The sequence below is a fragment of the Scyliorhinus canicula genome, chromosome 1 (assembly GCF_902713615.1).
Source record: "Scyliorhinus canicula chromosome 1, sScyCan1.1, whole genome shotgun sequence".
NCBI lineage: Eukaryota > Metazoa > Chordata > Chondrichthyes > Carcharhiniformes > Scyliorhinidae > Scyliorhinus > Scyliorhinus canicula.
Window position 1 is genome coordinate 94,044,778 of NC_052146.1, and position 27,100 is coordinate 94,071,877.

The 27,100-nt window shown below is 44.3% G+C and overlaps 1 protein-coding gene across 3 annotated transcripts in view; it reads right to left on the minus strand.

Moving 5' to 3' along the window:
• Nucleotides 1-27,100, minus strand: part of taf12 (TAF12 RNA polymerase II, TATA box binding protein (TBP)-associated factor) — a 34,233-nt gene that overhangs the window by 6,754 nt on the left and 379 nt on the right. Inside the window, exons 2-5 of one of the 3 annotated variants that reach the window (XM_038795655.1) lie at nucleotides 20,336-20,413; nucleotides 14,558-14,809; nucleotides 11,543-11,620; nucleotides 475-589 (exon numbers count right to left, since the gene is read on the minus strand). In XM_038795655.1, coding sequence (XP_038651583.1) covers nucleotides 475-589; nucleotides 11,543-11,620; nucleotides 14,558-14,809; nucleotides 20,336-20,404 — 514 coding nt within the window. In that variant the 5' untranslated portion in view covers nucleotides 20,405-20,413. Of the gene's footprint in view, nucleotides 1-474; nucleotides 590-11,542; nucleotides 11,621-14,557; nucleotides 14,810-20,335; nucleotides 20,418-27,100 lie in introns of all 3 variants that reach the window. The other 2 variants (XM_038795647.1, XM_038795662.1) reach the window with 2 other exon arrangements.

A 27,100-nucleotide genomic window follows, 5' to 3' on the forward strand; every position in this document is an offset into this window, starting at 1 on the left:
AACACGAGCTCCGAGCAGTGCTCCGAAAGCTCGTGTTTGAAACAAACCTGTTGGACCTTAACCTGGTGTTGTACGACTTCTTACTATACTTTTCTTTGTTCAAGGGGTTAGTATTCTTGATGAGGAAATAATGCTAGAAGCTACTATAATATGGTGTCTTGGCCAATATTTATTCCTCAAACAGTACAAACTGAAGATAGGATTATCTGGTTTCACTCATTGCTGTTTTGTGGTATCTGGTTTCATTCATTGCTGTTTTATGGGTTCTTACTGTTTGTAAATTGCCTAACGTGGTTCCTACATTACAATAGTGACTACTCTTCAAAAATACTTATGAAAGGTCCCATGTAAATAAAAGTCTATTTTTCTTTATTTGCAATTCGTGACCAGCTGTACTTGGAAGTTTAATTTCAGGGAAGTATTAAAACACAGCATTTAAAACACCAAAAGAGAAAGTATTACTTCAAAACATACCAAGGTGCAGCTGAACATCCTTGACTTCCAGTGTGTTTGACTTGCGGTGACGTGCTAGTTGACATGCAGCACTCACTACACTTTCAATAAAATCATCAGCAATCTGTAAAAGCATCTGCATGTGGGGGGTACAAAAACTGCTTTTGATGCAAATATTCCATGTAGTAGAAACAGAAGCACATGCGCCTTACCCACAGACTCATGTAATTACTGGTACATCACAGGCATTATTTAGGTTTTACTTAAGATAATTCATGTATCAAAACCAAATACCACACTTTAGAACACCATTGCTCCCATGATCAGAGTATGATTTTGAATGCACAATATTTGCCTTGTAACTTTGCACAGGGGTCAAATACACTTGCTATGACAATTGGTTAATTCAATTGACATGAGACTTCAGATAGAAGACCTCTTTTAGCTCAGGTGGCTGAGATTATAAATTATAAATCAAGGATAAAAGTAATAGTTTAACAATAGGAACATATATGAAATGAAATGAAAATCGCTTATTGTCACCAGTAGGCTTCAATGAAGTTACTGTGAAAAGCCCCTAGTCGCCACATTCCGGCGCCTGTCCGGGGAGGCTGGTATGGGAATCGAACCGTGCTGCTGGCCTGCTTTAAAAGCCAGCGATTTAGCCGAGTGAGCTAAACCAGCCCTAAACCAGCTCTAAACCAGACACATATAGTGTCATATGTACGAGAACACCCAGTTACATTGCAATAAAACATAATGAAACAAGAGCTAACACCAAACCAAAAAAAGGGCTCAGGACAAGTGATTAAAATACTTGGCCAAAGTGGGAAAGTTTTAAGGAAGTTCTGAAATGACAAGGAACAGAGATTTAGTGAGAGAATTCCAGAGTTTAAGACCTAGAAGGCATAGCCACTAATGGTGGAGTGAGGGATGAACAAGAGTCTAAATAATATTAGTAACCTTTATTAGTGTCACAAGTAGACTTACATTAACACTGCAATGAAGTACTGTGAAAATCCCCTAGTCGCCACACTCCGACGCCTGTTCGGGTACACGGAGGGAGAATTCAGAATGTCCAATTCACCTAACAAGCACGTCTTTCAGGATTTTGTGGGGGAAAACCGGAGCACCCGGAGGAAACCCACACAAGTTGAGGAATGCAGAGCTCGAGGGGTATGCAAGTATACAAGTTGTTGTTGGGTTCATGACTGGAGCAGGTTAAAGAGGTAGGGAGGGGTGAAGTCTTGGAGAGATAAAAGATGAGAATTTTAAATCCGAGGTGTTGGTAGACCAGGGATTAATATAGGTCAGTAAACACAGGGGTAATGGATTAGACTGACTTGGTACTGGTTAAAATACAAGCAACAACGCTTTAGATAGGTTTATGGAAAGTGAAAGATCTAAGGCTGCCAGGAAACCATTGGAATAGTTGAGTCTGGAGGTAGCAAAATCATGGATAATGCTTTCAGGAGCCAATGAACAAGAGGTGGGGGTGGAGATAGACAATATTATAGAGACCACCCAATTCCACCTCAATGGTAAGATAGGCAGATTTAAGAACAAAGAAAAGTACAGCACAGGAACAGTCTCTTCGGCTCTCCACACCTGTTCCGATCATGATGCCCTAACTTTAAAAAAACCTTTTGCTCTTACTCTGTCCATATCCCTCCCGATTCATGTACCCATCCAGATGCCACTTAAATGTTGCTAATGTGCCTGCTTCCACCACATGCTCTGGCGCACATTCCAGGCACCCACCACTCTCTGCGTGAAAACCCCACACATCTTCCTTAAACTTTCCCCCTCTCACCTTGAACCTGTTCCCCCTTGTAATTGACACTTCCACCCTTGGAAAAAGCCTGTGACTAGCTACCCTGTCTATGCCTCACAATTTTGTAAACCTCTATCAGGTCTACCCTCAGCCTCTGTCTTTCCAGTGAAAACAATCCTAGTTTATTCAACCTCTCCTCATGGCCAACACCCTGGAGACCAGGCAACCTCCTGGTGAACCTTCTTTGCATTCTCTCCAAAGCTTCCACGTCCTTCTGATAATGTGGTGACCAGAACTGCACGCAATGCTCCAAATGTGGCATAACCAATGTTTTATATAGCTGTGACATGATTTCCCAACTCTTGTATTCAATGCCCCAATTGATGAAGGCAAGCATGACATATGCCTTCTTAATCACCTTGGATATCTGTGTTGCCACTTTTAGGCAACTGTGGGCCTGCATGCCCAGATCCCTCTGTATGTTAATGTTCCCAAGGGTTCGGCATTTACAGTATAATATTATTTCATATCCACCCTGCAGGTTGAGACCGTGTAAAGCATTTTCTTGGTAAGGCACACAAGGAAATACTAATTTCACAAAGCCAATGGCAGAGTGGTGCATCTTTATAATAATCTTTATTGTCACAAGTAGGCTGACATTAACACTGCAATGAAGTTACTGTGAAAAACCCCATGTCACCACATTCCAGCACCTGTTCGGTTATACAGAGGGAGAATTCAAAATGTCCAATTCATCGAACAACACGTCTTTCGGGACTTGTGGGAGGAAACCAGAGCACCCGGAGGAAACCCAAGCAGGAAGAACATGCAAACTCCGCACAGTCAGTGACCCAAGCCGGGAATCGAACCTGGGACCCTGGCGCTATGAAACAAAAGTGTAAACCACTGTGCTAACTGACCGCAACTTTTAAATTAATTGCTGCTGTGCTATTCAGATCGCCTTTATTTTGATGACAAATTGTAGGTCAATGTTTGGCGCAAGACTGCCAACCCTGCAAGTAGAGAGCAGCAGCTTGTACACAGTTGGTGCAACATCTTTCCCCTATCCAATACAACTTGGTGTGTTAAGTTTATACTAAATTTGACATGAACAAAGCCAATTTCTGACAAAAAACAGATTTCTTCCACCCGCTCAAGTGAAAATTCTGACACCTACAAGTGTTTGGAATATTAGTGTCCAATTATTTTATTTCCAAATAAGGGGCAATTTAGTATGGCCAATCCACCTAACCTGCACATCTTTGGGTTGTGGGGGCGAAACCCGCACAGACACGAGGAGAATGTGTGAACTCCACATGGACAGTGACCCAGAGCCGGGTTTCGAACCCAGGACCTCAGCACCCTAGGCAGCAGTGCTAATAACTGTGCTACGTGCCACCCACTTTTTGGAATATTCATGATTAGCATTTGTAACAGGTACAAATGCTTCAATTGCTTACAATGTAGCACTGCTTATCTTTTGCAAGGGGAGATACGAATTCTTGTGAATAAGAGAGAATCTGTGTCAGCAATGGGTTTTAAGGACTTGAGCACTACTGGGTGCTGTACTGTCTGAGGTGCATCTTTCGGATGAGGATGTTGAACTGGGACCCCATCTGCCCTCTTGGTGGATGTAATATATCCCATGAGATTATTTTGAAGAGCGAGGGGTTACTACAGTGTCCAGGCCAATATTTATCCCTCAGTCAACATCACCAAAACAGATTATATTGTCATTGTTACATTGCTGTTTGTGGGTGCTTTTTACACACATCTTAACCGCCAAACGTCCAACATGATAATAGTGGCTACTTTTCAAGAAGTACTTCATTGGCTATAAAGTCCTTAGATACTGGCGGGTCGGATACAGGCGGTTAAAATTAACGTGTTGCTGCGATTTCTGTTTATTTTCCTGACGATGTTCCTGCCAAAAGCATTTTTTTTTTTTTTAAAAGAGAGATTGAAGGAATGATTACCTTGTTCATATGTGGAGGGAAGGTTGCCAGATTAATTAAAAAGGTGCTACTACAGTGGGCAGCACGGTAGCACTAGTGGATAGCACTGTGGCTTCACAGCGCCAGGGTCCCAGGATCGAGTCCCCGCTGGGACACTGTCTGTGCGGAGTCTGCACGTTCTCCCTGTGCCTGCATGGGTTTCCTCCGGGTGTTTCGGTTTCCTTCCAAGGCCCAAAGACGTGCAGGTTAGGTGGATTGGCCATGATAAATTGCCCAGAGTGACCAAAGGTTAGGAGGGGTTACTGGGTTATGGGGATAGGGTGGAAGTGAGGGCTTAAGTGGGTCGGTGCAGACTCGATGGGCCAAATGGCCTCCTTCTGCACTGTATGTTCTATATACATAGAGGAAGGCAGGCAGGAGGTTTGGGTCTTCCGAACCTGATGTATTATTACTGGGTGGTGAATGTGGAGAAAGTACCGAGCTGGGTCAGAGGGGCTGATTCCCAGTGAGTCAGAATAGAGCAGAGTTTGTGCTGGGGGCCAGGATTGAAAGCACTAGCAACAGCGCCGCTCCAGATGGCCCCAGGAAAATACTCGGAGTCCGGTAGTAATAGCTGCATTGAGAATTTGGAGGCAGTTTCGCCTGGACTTCGGGTTGGGGGCAGGGTCAAGGGAAATGCCGATTTGGGGGAACCATAGATTTGAGCCAGGGAAGTGGGATGGAAATTTTCGGAGATGAGAGGAGAAAGGAATTAGGACACCAAAAGATTTGCTTCTTGGGGTTTGGTTTGCAGGATTGAAGGAGCTGGGAGCAAAGCATGGGCTGGAACAGAGGGAAATATTTAGATACATGCAGGTTTGAGACTTTGCCAGAAAGCTTCTGAGCTTCCCAGTGGAGCCGGCCTCCACATTGCTGGGGGAGGTGCTGACGACAGGGGGACTTGAGAAGTGGGTAGGTGTCGGCGGTTTATGGGGCTTTTTTGGAAGAGGAGAAGGCACCGCTGGAAGGGATCAACACAAAGTGGGAGGAAGAATTGGGAGAGGGTATGAAGGAGGGGATCTGGTGTGAGGAGCTCTGGAGGGTGAACGCCTCCTCCTCGTGCAAGAGGTTGGGGCTGATGCAGCTGAAGGTGGTATATAGAGCACACCTCACAAGAGCGAGGATGAGCCGGCTCTTTGAGGGTGTAGAAGGTTTTTGTGAACGTTGCGGGGGGAGAGAATGGGGTGGGGGGGCGGGCGCAAGCCACGTTCAAATGTTTTGGTCCTGTCCAAAGCTGGAGGATTACTCGAAGGAGGTTTTTAGAGTAATCTCCAAGTGGTGCACGTGAAACTGGACCCGGGCCCTCAGGTGGCCATATTCAGGGGTGTCAGACCAGCCGAGGTTGGAAACGGATGTGGAGGCAGATGTTGTAGCCTTCGCCTCGTTGATCGCCCGAAGGCGGATCCTGTTGGGATGGAAATCAAGCTCTCCACCCTGTGCACTGGTGTGGCGGGGGGACCTGCTGGAATTCTTGATGCTTGAGAAGATAACGTTTGAACTGAAGGGAAGGATGGAGGGGTTCTACAATTCATTATGCACTTTCGAGAATTGGATTACACTGAACATTAAGGGGCAAGAGGGACTGTATGTGTTAATGGTGACTATGGGCGATTCCTGTTTCCTCTTTGTTATTTGTTTATGTTAACATGCAGGCTGCTGTTTGGGGGTTTGGTGGGAGGATGGGATTGTTGCTGATATGGGGATTGACATTGCATTCGTTACTGATTATTGTTAGTGGGTGTTAATTTGGGAGAAAATGTGATAAAGGAGAACAAAAATATTTTTAGAAAAATAATTAGATGTCCTGCAATCATGAAAGGTGCTATCTGAATGCAAGTTTTTTTTCATTCAGAGGTACATAATGTATTTCCCCTTTACGGTAAAACAAATAACACTTTGAAAACAAGTTATTTTCTCTTGCAGGCATGAATTAGTACTGGGATGTCATTGATGGCAGGCCTCCTGTACTAGACCCAAATGATCTCTGCATTTGTAAACAAAGACAACAACTGTTGGCACAATTTGAGTCTGCAGGGACATCACAGCTGAGCTTGATACTGTTCTCAGCTGATGTCCACACATGTACTTTCCAACTGGGATCACGGAACAGAAGAAATAAGTGACTATTCGTCTGTTAATTAAGGGTACCAAGACCAATCCTAGATCCCCAATTGTTATCCTCGTTAGTCAGGTAATGAAGCCCAGATTGGGACTCATGCCCTCTGATTTATGTGGGTTAATTACACACTGATTTTGTCAACTGGTCTCTCTGCAAAACCTTCATATAACATCATAGAATTATCATAGAATTTACAGTGCAGGAGGCCATTCGGCCCATTGAGTCTGCACTGGCTCTTGGAAAGAGCACCCTACCCAAAGTCAACACCTCCACCCTATCCCCATAACCCAGTAACCGCACCCAACACTAAGGGCAATTTTGAACACTAAGGGCAATTTATCATGGCCAATCCACCTAACCTGCACATCTTTGGACTGTGGGAGGAAACCGGAGCACCCGGAGGAAACCCACGCACACACAGGGAGGATGTGCAGACTCCGCACAGACAGTGACCAGAATCGAACCTGGGACCCTGGAGCTATGAAGCGTTTGTGCTATCCACAATGCTACCGTGCTGCCCTAACATAATCACTGTTCACACAATCATAGAATTTACAGTGCAGAAGGAGGCCATTCAGCCCATCGAGTCTGCACCAGCCCTTGGAAAGAGCACCCCCCCCACATCCCTACATTAGAAATTACAAAACCTATGGTTGTATTCCCTGGAATTTAGAAAGTTAAGGGATGATTTGATTGAACTTTTAAAAAATATAAATGGGAACAGTCAGATAGAGCGAGAAATTACTTCTGAAGCAAAATATTGCAGGTGCTGTAAATGTGAAGTAAAAGCAGAAAATGCTGGAAATACTCAGCAGGTTCGGCAGCATCTGTGGAGTAAGAAAGCGTTTAACGTTTCAGGTCTCTGACCTTTCATCAGAAATGATGTCTGATGATTAGAGAATCTAGGGCTTGTGACAATATTATGACATAGTATAAAAATTAGAACCAACCCTTCCATGAGTGAAATTAGGAAATCCTTCTACTCAAGAGCATGGTAGAAGTTTCAAATTCTCTTTTGCAAATAGCAACTGACGCTAGATCAGTTGTTAATTTTAAATCGGAGATTGATGAGAATTGAATTTAGTTAGCGAATGGTATTAATGGATGTGGAGCAAAGTTGGGTATATGGAATTAGGTTGCAGACTTGCTATCATGTAACCGAATGAGAGAATAGGCTCAAAAGGGCTAAATCGCCTATTCCTGTTCCCAACATTTTTCTGCAAAAACTGCGTTTTGTTTCTGTCCCTCAATAGTAAAACAAAGCCGTAATAATTTATCTTATAAATTCCACTATAAAACTTGCAGTTATAATGCATGTGTGCATGATACTGGTACTAGTACAGCTCCCTCTAGTGAGAAGAAATTAAGTTTCAAAAGGGTAACTTTCTCACTTAAACGTGAAGGTAGACACCGTATGATGGGGTCATTTCATGGGTATTAGTAGTGCTCATACCGTAGTTGGGTGATCCCCGATACTTAATGTCACTAACTCTGACAATGGCAGACTTTACAGCCAAGGTTGATAATTTTCTAATCCAGCGCCCACATACTCTGGATAGCCTAGAAATAAAGTTGCCAAAGTACTGTTCTAGTTGCATTAGCTGAGAAAGCAGAGTATTAGACCTTGAACCTTCTTGGTCTCTATGCCTCAGCACCATGAAGTTCATTAAGGAACTGAGCTACTGAAAGAACCTTGCTGAGCCCACTAGCTTATAACAGTATATATTTTCAAACTCCCTCTACAATGTACCATTTGATGAAAGAATTGATGAGATATGACTAAGAAAATGATTGAAGATAAATGGTAGTTCTTAAAATTACAAATTAAGAAATCTTGATGAAGACTAAGATTCACAGTACAAGGATATCATCAAGGTTGAAGGAGTACGGGAGAGTTTTTAAAAAATTCATTCATGGGATGTGCAAATCGCTGGCAAAGTCAGCATTTATTGCTCATCTCTAATTTCCTTTGACAAGGTGGTGATGAATTACCTATTTGACAATTGAGTGTCCCCCTTTCAGAGGATAGTTGCAGAGAGTCTGGAGTCACATACAGACCAGACAGGGTAACAAGCATGATTTCATGACTGAAGCAGATGGGCTTTTATGACAATTACCATTACGGTCATTAGCTTTATATTCCAGATTTACAGAATTAAATTTAAATTTGCCAGCTGCTATGCATATGAACATACGAATATCCAAATTCAGAGCAATGGGCCATTTGGTCCTGCTTTGCCATTAGGCAAGATCATGGATAATCTGATTGTGGCCTCAACTCGACTTTCCTATTTACCCCCTATACCCTTGAGACCCTTTGTCAATGAAGAATCTAACTCAGCCTTAAACTGACTCTGTTTTGACTGCTCTCTGGGAACAGAATTACACATACTAACATCTCTCACAGAAAAATATTCTCCTCATCTCTGCCTTGGAGAGCCCTTATTTTTGTACTGTGCCCCCCCCCAGTTCTAATCTCTCCCATAAAACAAAAGATCCTCTCAGCATTCAGCCAGTAAATTTCCCTCAGGATTCTCCATGTTTCAATAAGGTCACCTCTCACCTTCTAAACTCTACTAGATACAGTGTTAACCTTTCCTCACAACATAACCTCACCCCACCATCCCAGTTATCAGTCAAGTAAACCTTCTCTGAACTGTTTCTAATACATTTACTTCTCAAGTAAGGGGACCAAAACTGTACACAGTACTCCAGATGTGGTCTCACGAATGCCTTGTACACTTTGCAGCAAAACTTCCCTACTTTTTTATTCCATTCCCCTTCCAATAAACAACATTCCATTTGCCTTCCTAATCATTTGCTGTACCTGCAAACTAACATTGTGCGATTCATGGACCAGGACACCCAGATCCTTCTGTACTTTATTTATTCTTTCATGACAAGTGGGCAGCACTGGCAAGGTCAGCATGTGTTGCTCATCCCTAACTGCCCTTGAACGGAGTGGCTTGTTGAACTATGTCAAAGAGCAGTTAAGAGTCAACCACACTGCTGTGGATCTGGAGTCACATGTAGGACAGACAAGGCATGGACAACAGATTTCCTTCCCGAAAGGTCATTAGTGAACCAGGTAAGAGTCCTTTCCTAGGCTGCCGCCCGTGGGGTAGCAGGACAAGGTCCTATCGAAGGACAAAATAGAGAAGGGTAGGTTTTGGATATCTATAAAGGAATTGGTGGAGTGGGAGGGAGCCCTGGTGGGGGACATTGGAGCGTAAATTCGAGGAGGAGCTGAGAGACGAGTCGTGGGTAGAGGCTTTGCGGTGGGTGAACGCATCATTATATGTGAGGTTAAGCCTCATCCAGTTTAAAGTGGTGCATAGAGCTCAAATGACAGTGGAGAGGATGAGTAGGTTCTTTGCGGGGTTAGAGGACAGGTGCGGGCAGTGCGTGGGACGGTCTGCGAATCATGTTTACATGTTCTGGGCGAGTCCAATGCTGAGGGGGTTCTGGCAAGGGTTCTCGGACGTGATGTCCAAGGTGCTGGGGGCGGAGGTGGTTCGGAGTCCAGAGGTAGCGATATTTGGGTTGTCCAAACTGGGAATCCAGGGGGTGACAAAAGCCGATGTTTTGGCCTTTGTCTCCCCAATAGCCCGGAGACATATTTTGCTAGGGTGGCAAGCGTCAGAGTTACCGAAAGCACGAGTGTGGGCGAGTGACCTGGCAAACTTCCTGAAGCTGGAGAAGGTCGGCCTTCAGAGGGGTTCACTCCGAGATGGAAGCCTTTTATCAATTTCTTTAAGGAGGATTGAAGGGTCAGCAAGGGTTTTGGGGGGGGGGGGGGGGGGGGGGGGGGATGGAGTCAGGGTGGCAGGTAGGATGCAGCAGTTTATTGATTTTGTGTGTGTATCTGAAAATGCCTTGAATAAAATATTTTCTAAAAAAAATAAAAAGTGGATAATAATAAAATGTAAAATTGACAAAAAATATATGTACAATGTCCAGCAAACAGGGCCGCCTAAGATGGCCACCAAACCAAATCAAAAGACTGAGCAAAGAAGCATTTGCAGGCACTGCCAGCAGACTACCCCCACCCCATCACACCCTTGAATACAACCACACCAAATGTAGGCAAGGTGAACAATGGTTAAAAACAACAAAATACTAAAACCCCATAAACCACTGGGCTCCGAAAGGGAGCTATATACTATCATAACAAACAGAACAGAACCACACATAGAACTAAACCCCAAATCTAAATCCAAACTGTAAAAATTCAACCCCATCAAGAAAAAAAAACGGAATCCCAACAACGCAACAATTCAATATGACCGTCCCCACCACCCAAACACTCAACTGCTCCCAGCCCGTATTTCTTAACAAAGGAGTCGGTCACTCCCAGTGCATCAAATACATAGTCCTTTCCCTTGAAAGTCACTAAGCCGAGCTGGTTAGACCAACCAAACGGAATTTCACTTTTATGCAAGGAGGCTCTGTTGAATGCAGCCCTCTTCTTCACCAGTTCCGCTCCCCCATTGGTAAAACCGGATGGCGTGGCTCCCCCATTTAAACTCTCAATGCTCCTTCACCCACCTCAGGACCCACTCTTTCTCTTTGAATATATGGAACTTCACAATTACCGCACGCAGCGGATCTTCAAGGAGTGTATGATGGGCTCGGTACAGCTCGAGGGGGGACATGAATTCCCCCCCACCCCCACCATTGTACCAAATATCTCTGTGAAGTGCTCTGTGGGTGTCGGGCCTTCCCTCCCCTCTGGCAGCCCCACAATAAATTGCCCTCAGTGTCCAAAAAGAAAAGGTTAGGTGGGCTAGGGTGGAGGCATGGGCTTAAGTAGGGTGCTCTTTCAAAGAGCCGGCGCAGACTTGATGGGCCGAATGGCCTCCTTCTGCACTGTAGATTCTAAGATTTTTGGATTGTTAGTACAGTAACATAACCCCTATGATACTGCACGCAATAAAAGGTAAGGAAGTCAAAAAGTGGTGATTGAATGACACCACATTTGAGTTTTAAAGCTTGTAAAGAATAATGGAGGAAGGAATGCAAAGAGTAATTTTATTCGGGGATGGTGTGTCAGCATAGCATTTATACTCAAAAGAACTGCCAAGTAACAAAGGATTCTGAAGGGGATTTAAAAAATAACAACTTTTCCCACCACAAATAAATACTGCAGGGCGAAGTAGTACTTTACATTTTTAATGCTGTCAATTTGTGTATAAAGCTTACTTCTTCAACATCTTCATCAAGTTGCTCATTTGGATCAATCTCACGCACCAGGTCCTGCAGCTTCTTCTTACTTAAAACCTGAATATACAATTAGAACAAAAGATGCAAAAAATTCATATTAAGTCCGTTGAGTTGACAATTATTACGGCTGGGGGGAGGGGAATTCAGTCCTATACACAAAGGTGCCCTCAAGATATTTTCCTGTTTAATTAAGAGACAATACTTTTGGTTTAACATATATTACAAATGAACTAATGTCTCAACTCGCTCCTTCCGTTAATAATGCAATGTGTGATGTGTACATTTCACCACAAATGTTTGTTCAAATTTACTTGCACTTTTGCTCAAAAACTTTTTACGTCATCTTTGCTATTAAAGTACCATGTTTAATCTTGGAAATTTCTGTTCAAAAGCTCATCAAGAAACAACTAAAATGAGTTCCAAGTTAGAGCTTAAGATTGAAATGCTTTGTTTTTGACCGACTGTTAAGTTCCAACACAATTGTTGAGATGAAAAACCCTTTTCCCACTTTAGCATGTTTCTGTCTGAGCTACAAGTTAAGTAGAGTTAAAGCACTGCATCCAAAAATGTGACTTTTCATTTTAGTCATTCATACTATGCAAGAGTTGCTAGCTCGGCCAACATTTATTGCCCATCCCGAATTGCCGCGAGAAGGTGGTGGCGAGTTGCCTTCTGCAACCGATGCAATCCATCTGATGTAAGTACATTAGTGTTGTTAGAGAGGAAGTTCCAGGATTTTGCCCCAGCGGCAGTGAAAGAACGGTGATATAGTTCCAAGTCAGGATGGTGAATGGCTTGGTGGTGGTGGGGGGGGGGGGGGGGGGGGGGGTTTGCAGGTGATCTTCTTGTGTTTACCGCCTTTGTTCAGCTAGGTGGCAGAGGACATGGGCTTGGAAGATGTTATAGGAGGCTTGGAGTGTTGCTGCAACGTATCTTGTAGATGGTACATACTGCTGCTACTGTGCATCAGTGGTGGAGGTAGTGAATATTAAACGTGGTGGATGGGGTGCCAATCAAGCAGGCTACTTTGTCCTAGATGATGTTGAGCTTGATTGTTCTTGGAGCTGCCCTCATTCAGGCAAGTGGAGAGTATTCCATCACACTCCTGACTTGAGTCTCGTAGATAGTGGGGAAGCTTTTGGGAGACACAAGGCGAATGACTCAACAGAATTCCCAGCTGCTGACCTGCGCTTGTAGTCACAATATTTATATAGCTAGTCCAGTTAAGTTTCTGGTCAGTAGCAACCGTGAGAATTTGGTGAAATGAAATGAAAAATTCTTATTGTCACAAGTAGGCTTCAAATGAAGTTACTGTGAAAAGCCCCTAGTCGCCACATTCCGGCGCCTGTTCGGGGAGGCTGGTACGGGAATTGAACCGTGCTGCTGGCCTGCCTTGGTCTGCTTTAAAAGCCAGTTAATTAGCCCAGTGTGCTAAACCAGCCCCTGGTGGAGGGTTCAGCAATATTAATGCCATTGAATGTCAAGCGGAGATGGTTGAATTTTCGGAAAATGGCCATTACCTGACACTTGCGTGCTGTGAATATTTGCGATTCATCAGCCCAGGCCAGAATGTTGTCCAGATCTTGCTGCATGCAGACACAAAGCTCTTTAGTATCTCAAGAGTCAAGAATTGCGAACATTCTGACCTATAACAGGCGGACAGTCATTGATGATGCAGCTGAAGATGGTTGGGCTGAGGACCTGACCCTGAGGAACACCTGTGGCAACTTTCTGGGGATAAGAAAACTAGCCTCCAATAATCACCACCATCTTTCTTCGTGCTAGGCATGAACCTAGTGGAGAGCTTTCACTACATTCCTGTTTACTTCAATTTTGTTAGAGTTCTTTGACGCAACACTTGACAAATGCTACCTTGATGTCAAAGGATGTCTTTCTCCCCTCACCTCCAGAATTCAACTCTTTTGTCCATGTTTAGACCAAAGCTGTCCTGAAATCACTGAGTGGCCCAGGCAGCACTCAAACTGAGCTTTGGTGAGCAGATTTGTACTCCTTCGTAAGACTGTTGATGAGGCAGTAACTGGCCCGATTTGATGGATCCTGGTTTTTGTGGATAGGACAAAGCCGGACAATTTTCCATAAAGGCGAGAAGATGCCAGTCTTGCGGCTGTACTGGAACAGCTTGGCTAGGGGCGCAGCATAAGTCTTCAGTACTGTTGCTGGACAATTGTCAGGGCCCTTAGCCATTGCAGTGTCCAGTGCTTTCAGCTGTTGCTTTCTAGTAGGTGGAGTGAATCAAATTAGCTGAAGAATGGTACCTGTGATGGTAGGGACCTCCAAAGGGGGCTTAGACTGATTATCAACGATTCTGGCTGAAGGTGGTTGCAAAAGCTTCAACCTTATATTTTGCATGGATATGCTGAGCTCTCCCATCATTGACGGCATGGCTGTTCCTGGGAGCCTTCTCCTCCGGTTAATTCTTTTTAATTGTCCACCACCAGGCTGGTTTAGCACAGGGCTAAAGAGCTGGCTTTTAAAGCAGACCAAGGCAGGTCAGCAGCACGGTTCAATTCCCGTACCAGCCTCTCCGAACAGGCGCTGGAATGTGACAATAAGCGATTTTCATTTCATTTCATTCGTAACAGAACGCGGTAGGGCTGTAGAGATTTGATCTAACCTGTTAGTTGTGGATTGCTGAGCTCTGTCTATTGCATACTTCTGTTCTTTAGCCCGTGGTCCTGTGTTGCAGATTCACGAGGTGAGCATCTTAGAGCTGCTAGTTACTCGAGCCTGTTTGCAACAGTGGATTAAGTTTCCTAAGTTCTTTGTCAAACAGGAGAGTTGAAAACGTCAGACTCTCTCTCACCCATAAAAACACAGCCCATCAGCCATAGTGAAAATGGCAGTAGTCATTAGGATAGCTGTACCCACTATCCTTTCATCCCTGAATCTAAAGGCGGAGGTAAAATTCTACAAAGGATGAAACTAAGATGAGACAGAAAAAGTAAAACATTTAAATCTTTAAAACTTGAATACCTGATTTCCTTCTGGACTCAGGCGTCCCCCTGAGCCTGGTGTTCCAGGTATCTTTACCACAGCAGTGCTATTAGCCATTGTATTTGGAGGTGGTGTACTGGATGGATCAGGTTTTATTGAGGGAAAATTTGTCAAATTTATTAGAGCTGCAGGTCCAAACTGGTTCATAATCTGTTGGGCTTTGGTCTTTAAATCATTAAGTTTCTCCAAATCCTGTTTCTGTTTGGGATTGTGGGGGCCGGGACCAATCAGCTGTTCAAAACATAAAAGAAAAACATAATTTTTGTAATGCAGTTTTTTTGCAAACATTTAAATGTAGCAAGTTTCTGAGCTATGCTTTCATTGGCAAGCATCTTCAGGTTGTGAAAAAATTGAAATGCATTAAACTATTTTGGCTGTACCCTTCTCATAACCATGGGGTTGTAAATATAAACCAACATTAATATACCTGTATAACATTCAGAGGTTTTGCTCTCTAATAAAGTTGTTTTGAGAGTAAATTTTACAGCAATCCTAAACCCTATAAAAGTCATTCACTGTATTACAGTCATTTCAGTTAAAGTATATAAGCCACTGCCCTAAAAACAAAGCATGCAAAAATAAGTTATTATACCTTCAGTTAAGAGCAAGCACAAAGCAACATTGTAAGAAATTGACAAAAAGGTTGAGAAGGAATGGCAGAGGCATTTTTTGGGTTAAATTATAGCATATTTCTTCAGACAGACATTCATTAAGATCAGACATGTGCTCCACTGCCAAGGTCTCTCTCTGTAATTTGGAAAAGTCAAGAAAACCACCCTTGCAATGATTTTCTCCCTCCGCATCCAACCTCAATTCTAGACAAAACAAAAGTAAAAGCAGTGCATCTGTGCAATCAGTAGGGAGACCGATGGAATTGCCTGGAGACTGACTTAATTGTTATAAAGCGATTAAAGATAATAAAATATTAAAATATTGCTTCACCATGAAACGTGCTGTAAACTATATCCACTTTAGAAGATGTATTGATGAGTGAGGATCCCAAGACTGACCTCAACACAATATTACATTTGAGAAATCCAGCAGTTTTTGATCACATTTTACATTGCAACATTAAAATTTCATGAGATCCTTATAGGAATTGCGAAACTATTTGGCATTGTAAGAGATAACATTCCACGTGAAAAAGGTATGTCAAAGGCAACATTTCTAATTGAAATACTTTTCGAAATAATCAAAATAAGCTGGATGTCCTCCACTTCAATGCCAGAGTGCTACAGGTAAAACGGATGAGTTAAGGGCGAGGATTTACACATGGAATTGTGATATAGTAGTCATCCCAGAAACGTGGCTGAGGGTGGGGCAGGATTGACAGCTCAACATCCCGAGATATAGCATCTTCAGGTGAGACACAGGAGGGGTAAAAGAGGAGGAGGCATTGCATTATTAGTTAAGGATTAAAATATATCTTGGAGGGAGCATGAAATGAGGCTTTGTGAGGAGTTTAGGAATAAAAAAGGGACAGTCACATGCTGGGTGATTATAGACCCCAGTTAGTAGGTGGTAAATTGAGGACCAAATATGTGTGCAATTCGCAGAGGTGTGAATAAATAACAATGGGGTAATTATATTAGGCGAGTTCAACTTTCCCAACATTAATTGGGATAGTCATCGTGTTAAGGGCTTAGATGGAATGGAGTTCTTAAAATGTATGCTGGAGAACTTTTTAGGTTAACATGTAATGGGTCCAACAAGGGACGGCGCAGTACTGGGCCCAATTCTGGGGAATGAAGCCGGACAAGTAGCTGAGGTGTTGTTGGGGGAGCATTGTAGTGATAGCGATTACAACATGGTACAATGCAAGCTTGTTATGGACAAAGAAATAAACAAGTTGCCAAAAAAAAAGTTTTGGATTGGGGCTGGCACAGACTCGATGGGCCGAATGGCCTTCTTCTGCACTGTAGATTCTGTGATTCTCCCTGAGTTGCATACCTATATCCTCATTCTCATGGGTGAAGACAGTTGTAAAGTATTCGTTCAACACCCTACCAATGCCTTCTGACTCCACCCACAGATCGTCCCCTTAGTCCTGAATGGGCCCGACTCTTTCATAAGATATAAGAGCAGAATTAGTTCCTTTAGATCATCCTGCTCTGTAACTTAGATTCTAGCTCAGGAGTTTGATAACTGGCATCATGCAGCAGGCATGGGCTTCAGTGACATTATACTGATGGTAAAATAATTGCATTACAAATATTGTATTGCAAATTATCAAAATACTGGTAGTCAGGGCAGCACAATGGCGCAGTGGGTTAGCCCTGTTGCCTCACGGCATTGAGGTCCCAGGTTCGATCCTGGCTCTGGGTCACTGTCCGTGTGGAGTTTGCACATTCTTCCCCTGTTTGCGTGGGTTTCGCCCCCACAACCCATTTGCACATTTTCCCCCTGTTTGCGTGGGTTTCGCCCCCACAACCCAAAGATGTGCAGGCTAGGTAGATTGGCCACACTAAATTGTCCCTCAATGGGTAAAAATGAATTGGGTACTCTAAACTAAAAAATACTGGTAGTCTTTTCACTCTGGATAAATAAACGTACTTGGCCCACATAAAGCGACTCGGAACATTTATCCCAACTTTTTCATATATCATTATGTGTATTCCAGCTTTTATTTCTTGGCCAGAAAATTTTCACTCGGTCCCCAAATAGTTCGGCGAGTTTCTTCAGTGTAGCTCGAAGCTAACTAATTTCAGCTCGAGTGGAATCAAAAGCATAACAATTAACCTCAGCACCCCTGGGCTCAGGATGAGGAGAGGGGGAAAAGCAAAAAAAAAAATCAACCAAGGCTCTTGCTTGGTAACTTGGAAGTATGCGGAGTATGAATGTGTAAAAATAGTATCAGTGTCACGAGTAGGCTTACAGTAACACTGCAATGAAGTTACTGTGAAAATCCCTTAATCACCACACTCCTGCGCCTGTTCGGGTACACAGAGGGAGAATTCAGAATGTCTAATTCACCGAACAAGCATGATGTTCGGGATTTGTGGGAGGAAACTGTAATGCCCGGTGGAAACCCATGCAGACACGGGGAGGACATGCAGGGTCCGCACAGACAGTGACCCAAGCTGGGAATTGAACCTGGGACCCTGGTGCTGTGAAGCATCAGTGTTAACCACTGTGCTCCCGCATCGCCCATAGTGGGGTAAGGACAGAGCTGGGTTGATAGGATAGTACCAAAAGGACTGCGAGCATTCTTCAGCAAAACTCACACAGGGGTAATGTCTACCTGGGTGAGGGTATGGAATGCACAGGTATGCATGGATCTGCACTCATAACGAGTTGATACCTGTGAGTGAGGAAAGTAATTGACAAGAAAATCAGTGTGTTTTTGTGATCATTACCTGGTGTGCGCAATACAAGGCAGTTTAAAGAGATTTTCTAAGCATACTAGTCAGTACCCAAAGTGCCAATGGAAATACTATTGCAAAGAAATTAGTTCAGCAAAGGCTTGTTTAGTTTTCACATGCAGGAGCAGATTAAAAACGTAATTAAGGGGTTGCACTAGTAAACTGCTGACACCATCAATTTTCTAGAAAAATCAGTATTTATGCCCCAGTTGTGCAACCTGGAAGATACTTACACACAATGATCAAATTAGTATGGTTTACAATACTGAAGTCACAACGTCTCATGTTAAATATGTTGTGATAGTTTGGCACCTTGTAGTATTGGGCAATAAGCACCAGCATATTTCATCTGCTTTATCCTGTAGACAAATCCCTCAAGTTGAACATAAACGCATTTAATAAAACACCCCAAACATTCAATGTCTAAATCACATATTGTGTGAAATACCGAATCATTGTTTTTCCATGTCCGTGATTAGAGTGCTTTCTAATTTCCACTTTCCTTCCCCCCCCTCAACTTATTGCATGACTGTGCTTAATTTAGAAACCAAACGATGCAACTATCCCCATTTAGGTTCAGAATGAGAAAGTTATTATACGGAATCGTGCCATTTATTGGCATGTCCTAAAGTCAGACATTGTTGCACTTAAATCTTTTAAATCATTCTTTTATAACTGCTTTTGTCTTTTAAAGCTTTGTTGGACATTCCTATGTGCAAAGAAGTGATCGAGGTGACATCAGATAAAGGTATATGATAACATAAGTCATATGATATATATTAGGGTCCCATTGCGGCAACAAAGAATGACCAATGATGCATGATACTGCAGAATTAATCCAAGAAGGAGTTCTACAATACTGACTTACATATTGCAGAATGGAAAATCCACAATATATGCAGTTATTTTTAAAGGAATGGTTTACAAGTGTTCCTAGCTGTCATGCTTTAAAAAAAAAAAATTTAGAAGTACCCAGTTATTTTTTTCCCATTTAAGGGGCAATTTAGTGTGGCCAATCCACCTAACCTTACATCTTTGGGTTGTGGGGGTGAGACCCACGCAGGCACGGGGAGAATGTGCAAACTCCACATGGACAGTGATTAGGGGCCAGAATCGAAACTGGGTCCTCAGTGCCATAGGCAGCAGTGATAACCACTGCACCACCGTGCCATCCTGTGCTTTTTGATTAACGGAAGCTGTGTTAGGTACACAACAGTAAATGACGAGCATACTAATGTATGGCTGGGTTGCTGGCAGAGGTTTCTGATATTAATTTTTGGAAGCATCTTTGCTTTGAAACATCAGTTTTTTTAAAAAACTTCCTCTAATTGGGTTCTAGATCCTGAAAGACAGCAATAGAACCTTGGACAATATTGGCAAAGTCAAGCCGTTGTCAGCAGCAGGGAGCTTTAAGGTAAATGTAGTTTTGCACACACTAAGTTTAGGAATACTTTGATTGAATTGAGACAGTTTGGGCTATTGAATATATCTCCCCATTGAGGGTGCACCATACATGTTGAAATTCAGAATGTTCAAGTTTGAACGAGGGTTTCCCCCTCGCCCAAGCATTTTACACCATCTATATACTTTTATAAAGCAATGGCATGTATTTTAATGATTCATTTCCATTATATCTAATTTTCTTATTGCTTGGAGTTGAAGAGTACCAGTCAGTTATTTAAGGCAGTGAGTAGCTGATTACACAGACAAAGAATCCCGAGTTTGATTCTGTGACACTGTTGAGGTTGGAAAATTCATTCTGGGTGGTTTAGGGAGGGATAGTCAGATTCTAACCATGAAGCATCAGTCTGCACTGGAAATATATGCATGGGATCTTCAGGAGTACAGGGCCTGCTGACATTCAGTCTAACCTCTGGTGAATGACTGCTAACATTGTGGAAAATGGGCAGCACGGTGGCCTGTTTGTTAGCACAACCGCCTCACGGCGCTGAGGTCCCAGGTTCGATCCCGGCTCTGGGTCACTGTCCGTGTGGAGTTTGCACATTCTCCCCGTGTCTGCGTGGGTTTCACACCCATAACCCAAAAATGTGCAGAGTAGGTGGATTGGCCACGCTAAATTGCCCCTTAATTGGAAAAAATAATTGGGTAATCTAAATTTATTTTTAAAAAACATTGTGGAAAATTACCTCCAGAAGGGGAGGAGAATTAGCAAAAATATACACAAAACGTTTTCAACAAGACGATTATTTTATAGCTAACCTAGCTGCAGCCTCAGAAATTGTGACTTTCTACGCTATTCACATCAAACATTTGCACGAAAGATATTTAACTTCCATTGTCTACACCAGAAAGCAAAATCTAATGCAAAACCCCTGTCCATATTCTGCTGCTGCATTCTCTCATGCCAGTCAAGACCAACTCAGGCACTACTTACTGCTATCTGAGAGTCTAGATCTTTAATCACATCAGCTACTGCTGTAGGCCCAGATAATGAAGAGTTCATTGTGACATGCTGCCTGAAAACAAACAGCAAGGATTAGGCCACATTTGGATTAACTAAACTTCAGCACTGTGAACACTTTTTAAAAGTGCCTTAATGCAATAAATTAAACATCCTAAAAATTACTGCCAGAGTAACACTAAATGTAGGGTTAGTCCAGCAAAGAATAAGCTTGATGACAATTCCTGGACGATAAACTACTGGTTGAGAATAATTCTACGCCGAAGATGCAATCAAATTTTTTTTTTAAAGGTTTAAAATATCCTTGGAGAGGTGTGACTTGCCCAGCCAAGCGCTATTTCTAGGATACTTATTCCTCTCCCACTTTGTTGTAAAGAGGCTAAACATATGTTTGGCCACAATAAAAACATTTTTCAAATGGAAAACTGCAGCAGGTGTTGAAATTATTAAATTGTCTGTCGTTCGGGTGAATAACCACCTTTAAATTTGGCAGATGGGGGCAGCACTGCTGCCTCACAGCGCTGAGGACCCGAGCTCGATGCCGGCCCCGAGCTCGATGCCGGCCCCGAGGACCCGGGCTCGATGCCGGCCCCGAGGACCCGGGCTCGATGCCGGCCCCGAGCTCGATGCCGGCCCCGAGGACCCAGGCTCAATGCTGGCCCCGAGGACCCGGGCTCGATGCCGGCCCCGAGCTCGATGCCGGCCCCGAGGACCCGGGCTCGATGCCGGCCCCGAGGACCCGGGCTCGATGCCGGCCCCGAGGACCCAGGCTCAATGCCGGCCCCCGAGGACCCGGCTCGATGCCGGCCCCGAGCTCGATGCCGGCCCCGAGGACCCAGGCTCAATGCCGGCCCCGAGGACCCGGGGCTCGATGCCGGCCCCGAGCTCGATGCCGGCCCCGAGGACCCAGGCTCAATGCCGGCCCCAAGGACCCGGGCTCGATGCCGGCCCCGAGGACCCGAGCTCGATGCCGGCCCCGAGGACCCGGGCTCGATGCCGGCCCCCGAGGACCCGGGCTCGATGCCGGCCCCGAGGACCCGAGCTCGATGCCGGCCCCGAGGACCCGGGCTCGATGCCGGCCCCGAGGACCCGGGCTCGATGCCGGCCCCGAGGACCTGGGCTCGAACCCTACCTCGGGTTCGATCCCTGACCATGTGGAGTTTGCACATTCTCCCGGTGTCTGCGTTGGTCCAACTTCCATAGCCCAAAAAAATTTATAGGTTAGGTGGAACGGCCACAGTAAATTTCCCCTTGATTGGAAAAAAAATAATTGGGCACTCTAAATTAAAAAAAATAAAATTGGCAGGTGAACTGCAAAAAAGCTTAAAAATCTAAATAGTAGATTCAATTCTAGCTGATGTCGACTTGGCCAATGTTACTTGGGGCATTATAATTGACCTCCGCATCTGTCGGCTGCGGGGTTGTTGGAATATTAACTGGGGCTTCCCTTTCCATCAGATAACCATTTCATGACTGGAGCAGCAGGAGTAAAGACAGGGTTAGGCTCAACTGTGTAACCCTCAAATAGCTTGCTGAAATTTACGTGAAGAACCTGCTGCCTCGGTGAGGCAACGGAGGACCATTGCTGACCAAACCCCAGTAAGAATCTTTCCTCTGTAGCAGGAATATGGAGAGGGGGAAAAAGTAGATTCCTCTGAGAAAATACAAATGCATAAAAGCAAAAGCTGGCAGACTTGAAGGACAGGCTGGCTTACTTCTGCTCCTATTTCTTACCTCTATGTTCTAACACATAAGTGATATTTTTGTTGCATTTACATTTGACTTTCAAAGTATTTTTTTTATTCATTCAAGGGATGTGGGTTCTGCTGGCTAGGTCAACATTTATTGCCCATCCCAAATTGTCCTCAAGAAGTTGATGTTGAGCTGCCTTCTTGAACTATGTCGTGTATGCACACCCAAGGTGCTATTAGGAAGGGTTTTGGCTCAGCGACAGTGAAGGAACAGCGATATATTTCCAAGTCATGATGGTGTGGCTTGGAGCAGGACCTCCAGGTGATGGTGTTTCCATGTATCTGCTGCCCCGGTCCTTCTAGATGGTAGTAGTCGTGTGTGAAGGTGTTTGCCAAGTTCCTGCAGTGTACCTTGCAGATGGCACACACGGCTGCTACGGTGCATCGGTGGTGAAGGGAATGAATGTTTGTGGATGGGTGCCAATTAGGCAGGCTGCTTTGTTTTGGATAGTGTCAAGCTTCTTAAGTGTTGTTGGAGTTGCACTCATCCAGGCAAGTGGGATATTCTGTCACACCCCTGACTTGTGGATAGACATTGAGGGGTCAGGAGGTGAATTTCTCACCGCAGTATTCCTAACCTCTGATTCACTCTTGTTGCCACAGTATTTATATGGCTTGTTCAGTTCAGTTTCTGGTCAAAGGTAACCCCCAGGATGTTAATAGCAGGGATTTAGTAATGGTAAGGCCATTGATTGCAAGGCTGATGGTTGGGTTCTTTCTTGTTGGAGTTGGTCATTAATAATAATAATTGCTTATAGTCACAAGTAGGCTTCAATGAAGTTACTGTGAAAAGCCCTGAATCGCCACATTCCGGCACCCTGTTCAGGGAGGCCGGTACGGGAATTTAACCCGCCCTGGTGGGCTGGTTTAACCCACTGTGCTAAACCAGCCCCATTATTTGACACTTGTGAATTTTACTTGCCACTTGTCAGCCCAAGCCTTGGCATTATTTGTGCGAGGTATGACTTCAACCAGGAGAGGATTTTCCTTGGTTCCCATTGACTCCAGTTTGGCACCTTGATGCCAAGGGTAATCATTCTCACCTCACCCACTTCTGGGTTCAGCTCTTTTGTCCATGTGTGAACCAAGGCTGTAATGGTGTCAGAGGTCGAGTGACCCTGGCAGAACCCAAACTGAGCATCAGCGAGCAGGTTATTGCTAAGCAATTCCCACTTGATAGCACTGTTGATGCCTTCCATCACTTTTCTGATGGGCACAGTAAAAAGTCTCACAACACCAGGTTTTAAAAAATAAATTTAGAGTACCCAATTATTTTTTCCAATTAAGGGGCAATTTAGGGTGGCCAAGCCACCTATCCTGCACATCTTTTGGGTTGTGGGGGCGAAACCCACGCAGACACAGGGAGGACACGGACAGTGACCCAGGGCCGGGATTCGAACCCGGGTCCTCAGTGCCACAGGCAACAATGCTAACCACTGTGCCATCGTGCTGCCCTCACAACACCAGGTTAAAGTCCAACAGGTTTATTTGAAATCATAAGCTGTCAGAGCACTGCTCCTTCATCAGGTGATTTAACCTGATGAAACTTCTTACTGTGCCCACCCCAGTCCAGCGCTGGCATCTCCACATCATCACTTTTCTGATGATTGAGAGTATGATGGGGCAGGAATCGGCTGAATTGGATTTGCCCTGCTTTGTTTGTAAAGGACAAACATACCTCGTCAATTTTCCACATTACTGGGTAGATGTCTGGACTGGAACAGCTTTGCTAGAGTTGTGGCACGTTCTGAAGCACAAGTCTTCAGTAGTACTGCCGGAATATTGTCAGGCCCATAGCCTTTGCCTTCAACCGTTTCTTGATATCACATGGAGCAAATTGAATTAGCTGGAAACTGGCATCAGTGATGTTGGAGACCTCAGGTAGAGGCAGAGATTAATTACCCACTCAGTACTTCTGGCTGAGGATTGCATGGAGGTTATCCTCAATGTGAAGACGGGACTCCACAAGGTGGAGACAGAACTCTTCCTCGGGTGGATGTAGCTGTTACAAGGGGGCATAACTATAAGGTTCAGGGTGGGAGATATAGGAGGGATATCCGAGCTAGGTTCTTTATCAGAGAGTGGTTAGGGTGTGGAATGGACTGCCTGCTGTGATAGTGGAGTCGGACACTTTAGGAACTTTCAAGCGGTTATTGGATAGGCACACGGAGCACACCAGAATGACAGGGAGTGGGATAGCGTGATCTTGGTTTCGGACAATGCTTGGCACAACATCGAGGGCCGAAGGGCCTGTTCTGTGCTGTACTGTTCTATGTTCCTCCCAATGCAGTCAACAACAGATGCACATGGGAGGCTGAGGTCAAGTATGTTTTTCCCTCTTGTTGATTCCCTCACTACCTGTTGCAAGCTCAGTCTTGCAGCTATGTCCTTCGGATTCACCCAGTTTGGTCAGTAGGGGACACTGAAGTCCTCAGCCCCAGAGTACATACTGTGCCTTTGTCACACTCAGTGCTTCCTCCAAGTGGTGTTCAACATGGAGGAGTAATGATTAATCAGTTGATGTGGGGCACTACGTGGTAATCAGCAGGTTTCCTTGCCCATGTTTGACCGTTACCATAAGTCTTCATGGGGTCTGGAGTTGATGTTGAGGTTCCAGGACAACTCCCTCCCAATTGTATAGCATTGTATTGCCATCTTTGCTGGGTCTGTCCTAATGGTGGGACAGGATTGTCCTGGTGGTGTCTGGGACATTGTCTCTAAAGGTATGATTCTGTGAGTATGACTATGTCAGGCCTTTTCTGGACTGGTCTGTTTCCCAATTTTGGCACTCACCCAGATGTTAGTAAAGAAGGACTTTGCAAGGTCGACGGGGCTGTGTTTGCAGTTGTCATTTCCAGTGCCTAGATTGATGCGGAGTGGTCCGCCCGTCTCATTCTATTTAGACGTTTCAGCAGATTGGTACAACTGAGTGGCGTGCTTGGTCATTTCAGAGGACATTTAAGGGTCAACCACATTGTTGTGAGGCTGGAGTTACATGTAGATCAGACCAAAGAGGACAACAGATTTCCTTCTCTGAAGGACAGTGAACCAGATGGGCTTTTACGAAAATCAACAATGTTTTCATGATTATCATTCAACTTTTAATTCCAGATTTTTCATTGAATCCAAATTCCACTGCCTGCCATGGTGGAATTCGAGCCCCGGGTCCCCAGAGCATTACTCTGGGCCAGAGTAATTTGGTTTCTGCTGCTACTAAGCACCTGCCAGTTCATACGCAAATTACAAACATTTAAAAGAAAGACTTGCACTTATATAGTGACTTTCATGACTGACATCCTAAAGCACATCATGACCATCCAACGATGCAGCACTGAAGTGTCAATCCATGTTTTAGTGCTCGAATCCCTGGAGTAAGATGTGAACTCACTATCTTGTGATTCAGAGGGAGGAGTGTTACCCACTGAGCCATATCTTTACAAAATGAGAATTTCACACAAGTCACACCAACTCACACCAGTCTAAGGCCTAATGAAAGGAAGTGTTATGTACGCTTAATTATTCACACCGTGTAAACATATTGAGGTGACAACTCAGTATTTAAAAAAAAATTTAGAATACCAAATTATTTTTTCCAATTAAGGGCTAATTTAGCATGGCCAAAATTTTTGCCACCTACCCTGCACATCTTTTTGGGTTGTTGGGGTGAGACCCACACAGATACGGGTAGAACGTGCAAACTCCACAAGGACAGTGATCTGGAGCCGGGCTCGAACATGGGTCCTCAGCACTGTATGGTGGCAGTGCTAACCACTGCGCCACCGTGCTGCCCTCCAACTCAATATTTCACTTGGTGGTGTAGATATTGCATATTGCCAAAAAGAAAGACAGGTTGTCACTCATCTCACATGAATCAGGACAATGCAATGCCAAATTTCAAACCATGGAGAAAGCAGTGGAGAATTGGCTTCCCAAACTCCCGGGTAAGAAGACACAAGGTTTGCAGCACGGTGGCACAGTTGGTTAGCCCTGTTGCCTCACAGTACCGAGGTCTCAGGTTCGATCCCGGCTCTGGGTCACTGTCCGTGTGGAGTTTGCACATTCTCCCCGTGTTTGCGTGGGTTTCACCCCCACAACCCAAAGATGTGCAGGCTAGGTGGATTGGCCACGCTTATTTGCCCCTTAATTGGAAAAAATGAATTGGGTACTGTAAATTTTTTTTAAAAGGCACAAAGTTTGAACATATTTCTTCTGTTTGCAGAAAATCAGTTCCTGTGAGTGTAGCTATGTTGCTCCTAGTACGCACAAATGAGCCACATTACAAGCTTGACTGATTAAGTAGTTGTTAACGGAGCTATTAGCACACTCAGGGTTGTTCAGTAAGTGTTGTCCAATCATGGAATCACAAATATATTTTTTGTTTGGGACATAGACCATAGAAAGGGTGCCAAGCAGAAGTTAATTATATGGGCGAGTAGATTGTAATAATAATAGCTTATTGTCACAAGTAGGCTTCAATTAAATTACTGTGAAAAGCCCCTAGTCACCACATTCCGGCTCCTGTTCGGGGAGGCCAGTACAGGAATTGAACCCACGCTGCTGGCATTGTTCTGCATTACAAGCCAGCTGTTTAGCCCACTGTGCTAAACCAGCCGCCTGTGGGCCTCAAAACAGTGTTATAACAAGCTGGTGCAGAAGAAACATCTCTTTTCAGTTCAGTGGTTAAAAGAACTAAGGTTTTTACTAACTGAAGGACTTGTAACAGTGAGTTGGATGCCCAGGAATAGCCAAGCTGAGAGGAAGAGGAGATGAAGAAAGCGAGTGGGGAGAAGCATGCAGGCGAGAGAACAGGGCGAAGAAAGTGATACGAGTGAGCAGGCCTGGCAGGTGCAGACATGAGAGAGCTAGAGAATTAAAAAGAAAGAGGAGAGAAAAATAAGAGATGCAAGACTCCAGAGTTAAAGGATATTAGAACCACAAGAGTTCTCACAAGAGGTGGCTACACATAAAATGCAAGTGATGTTGGTTG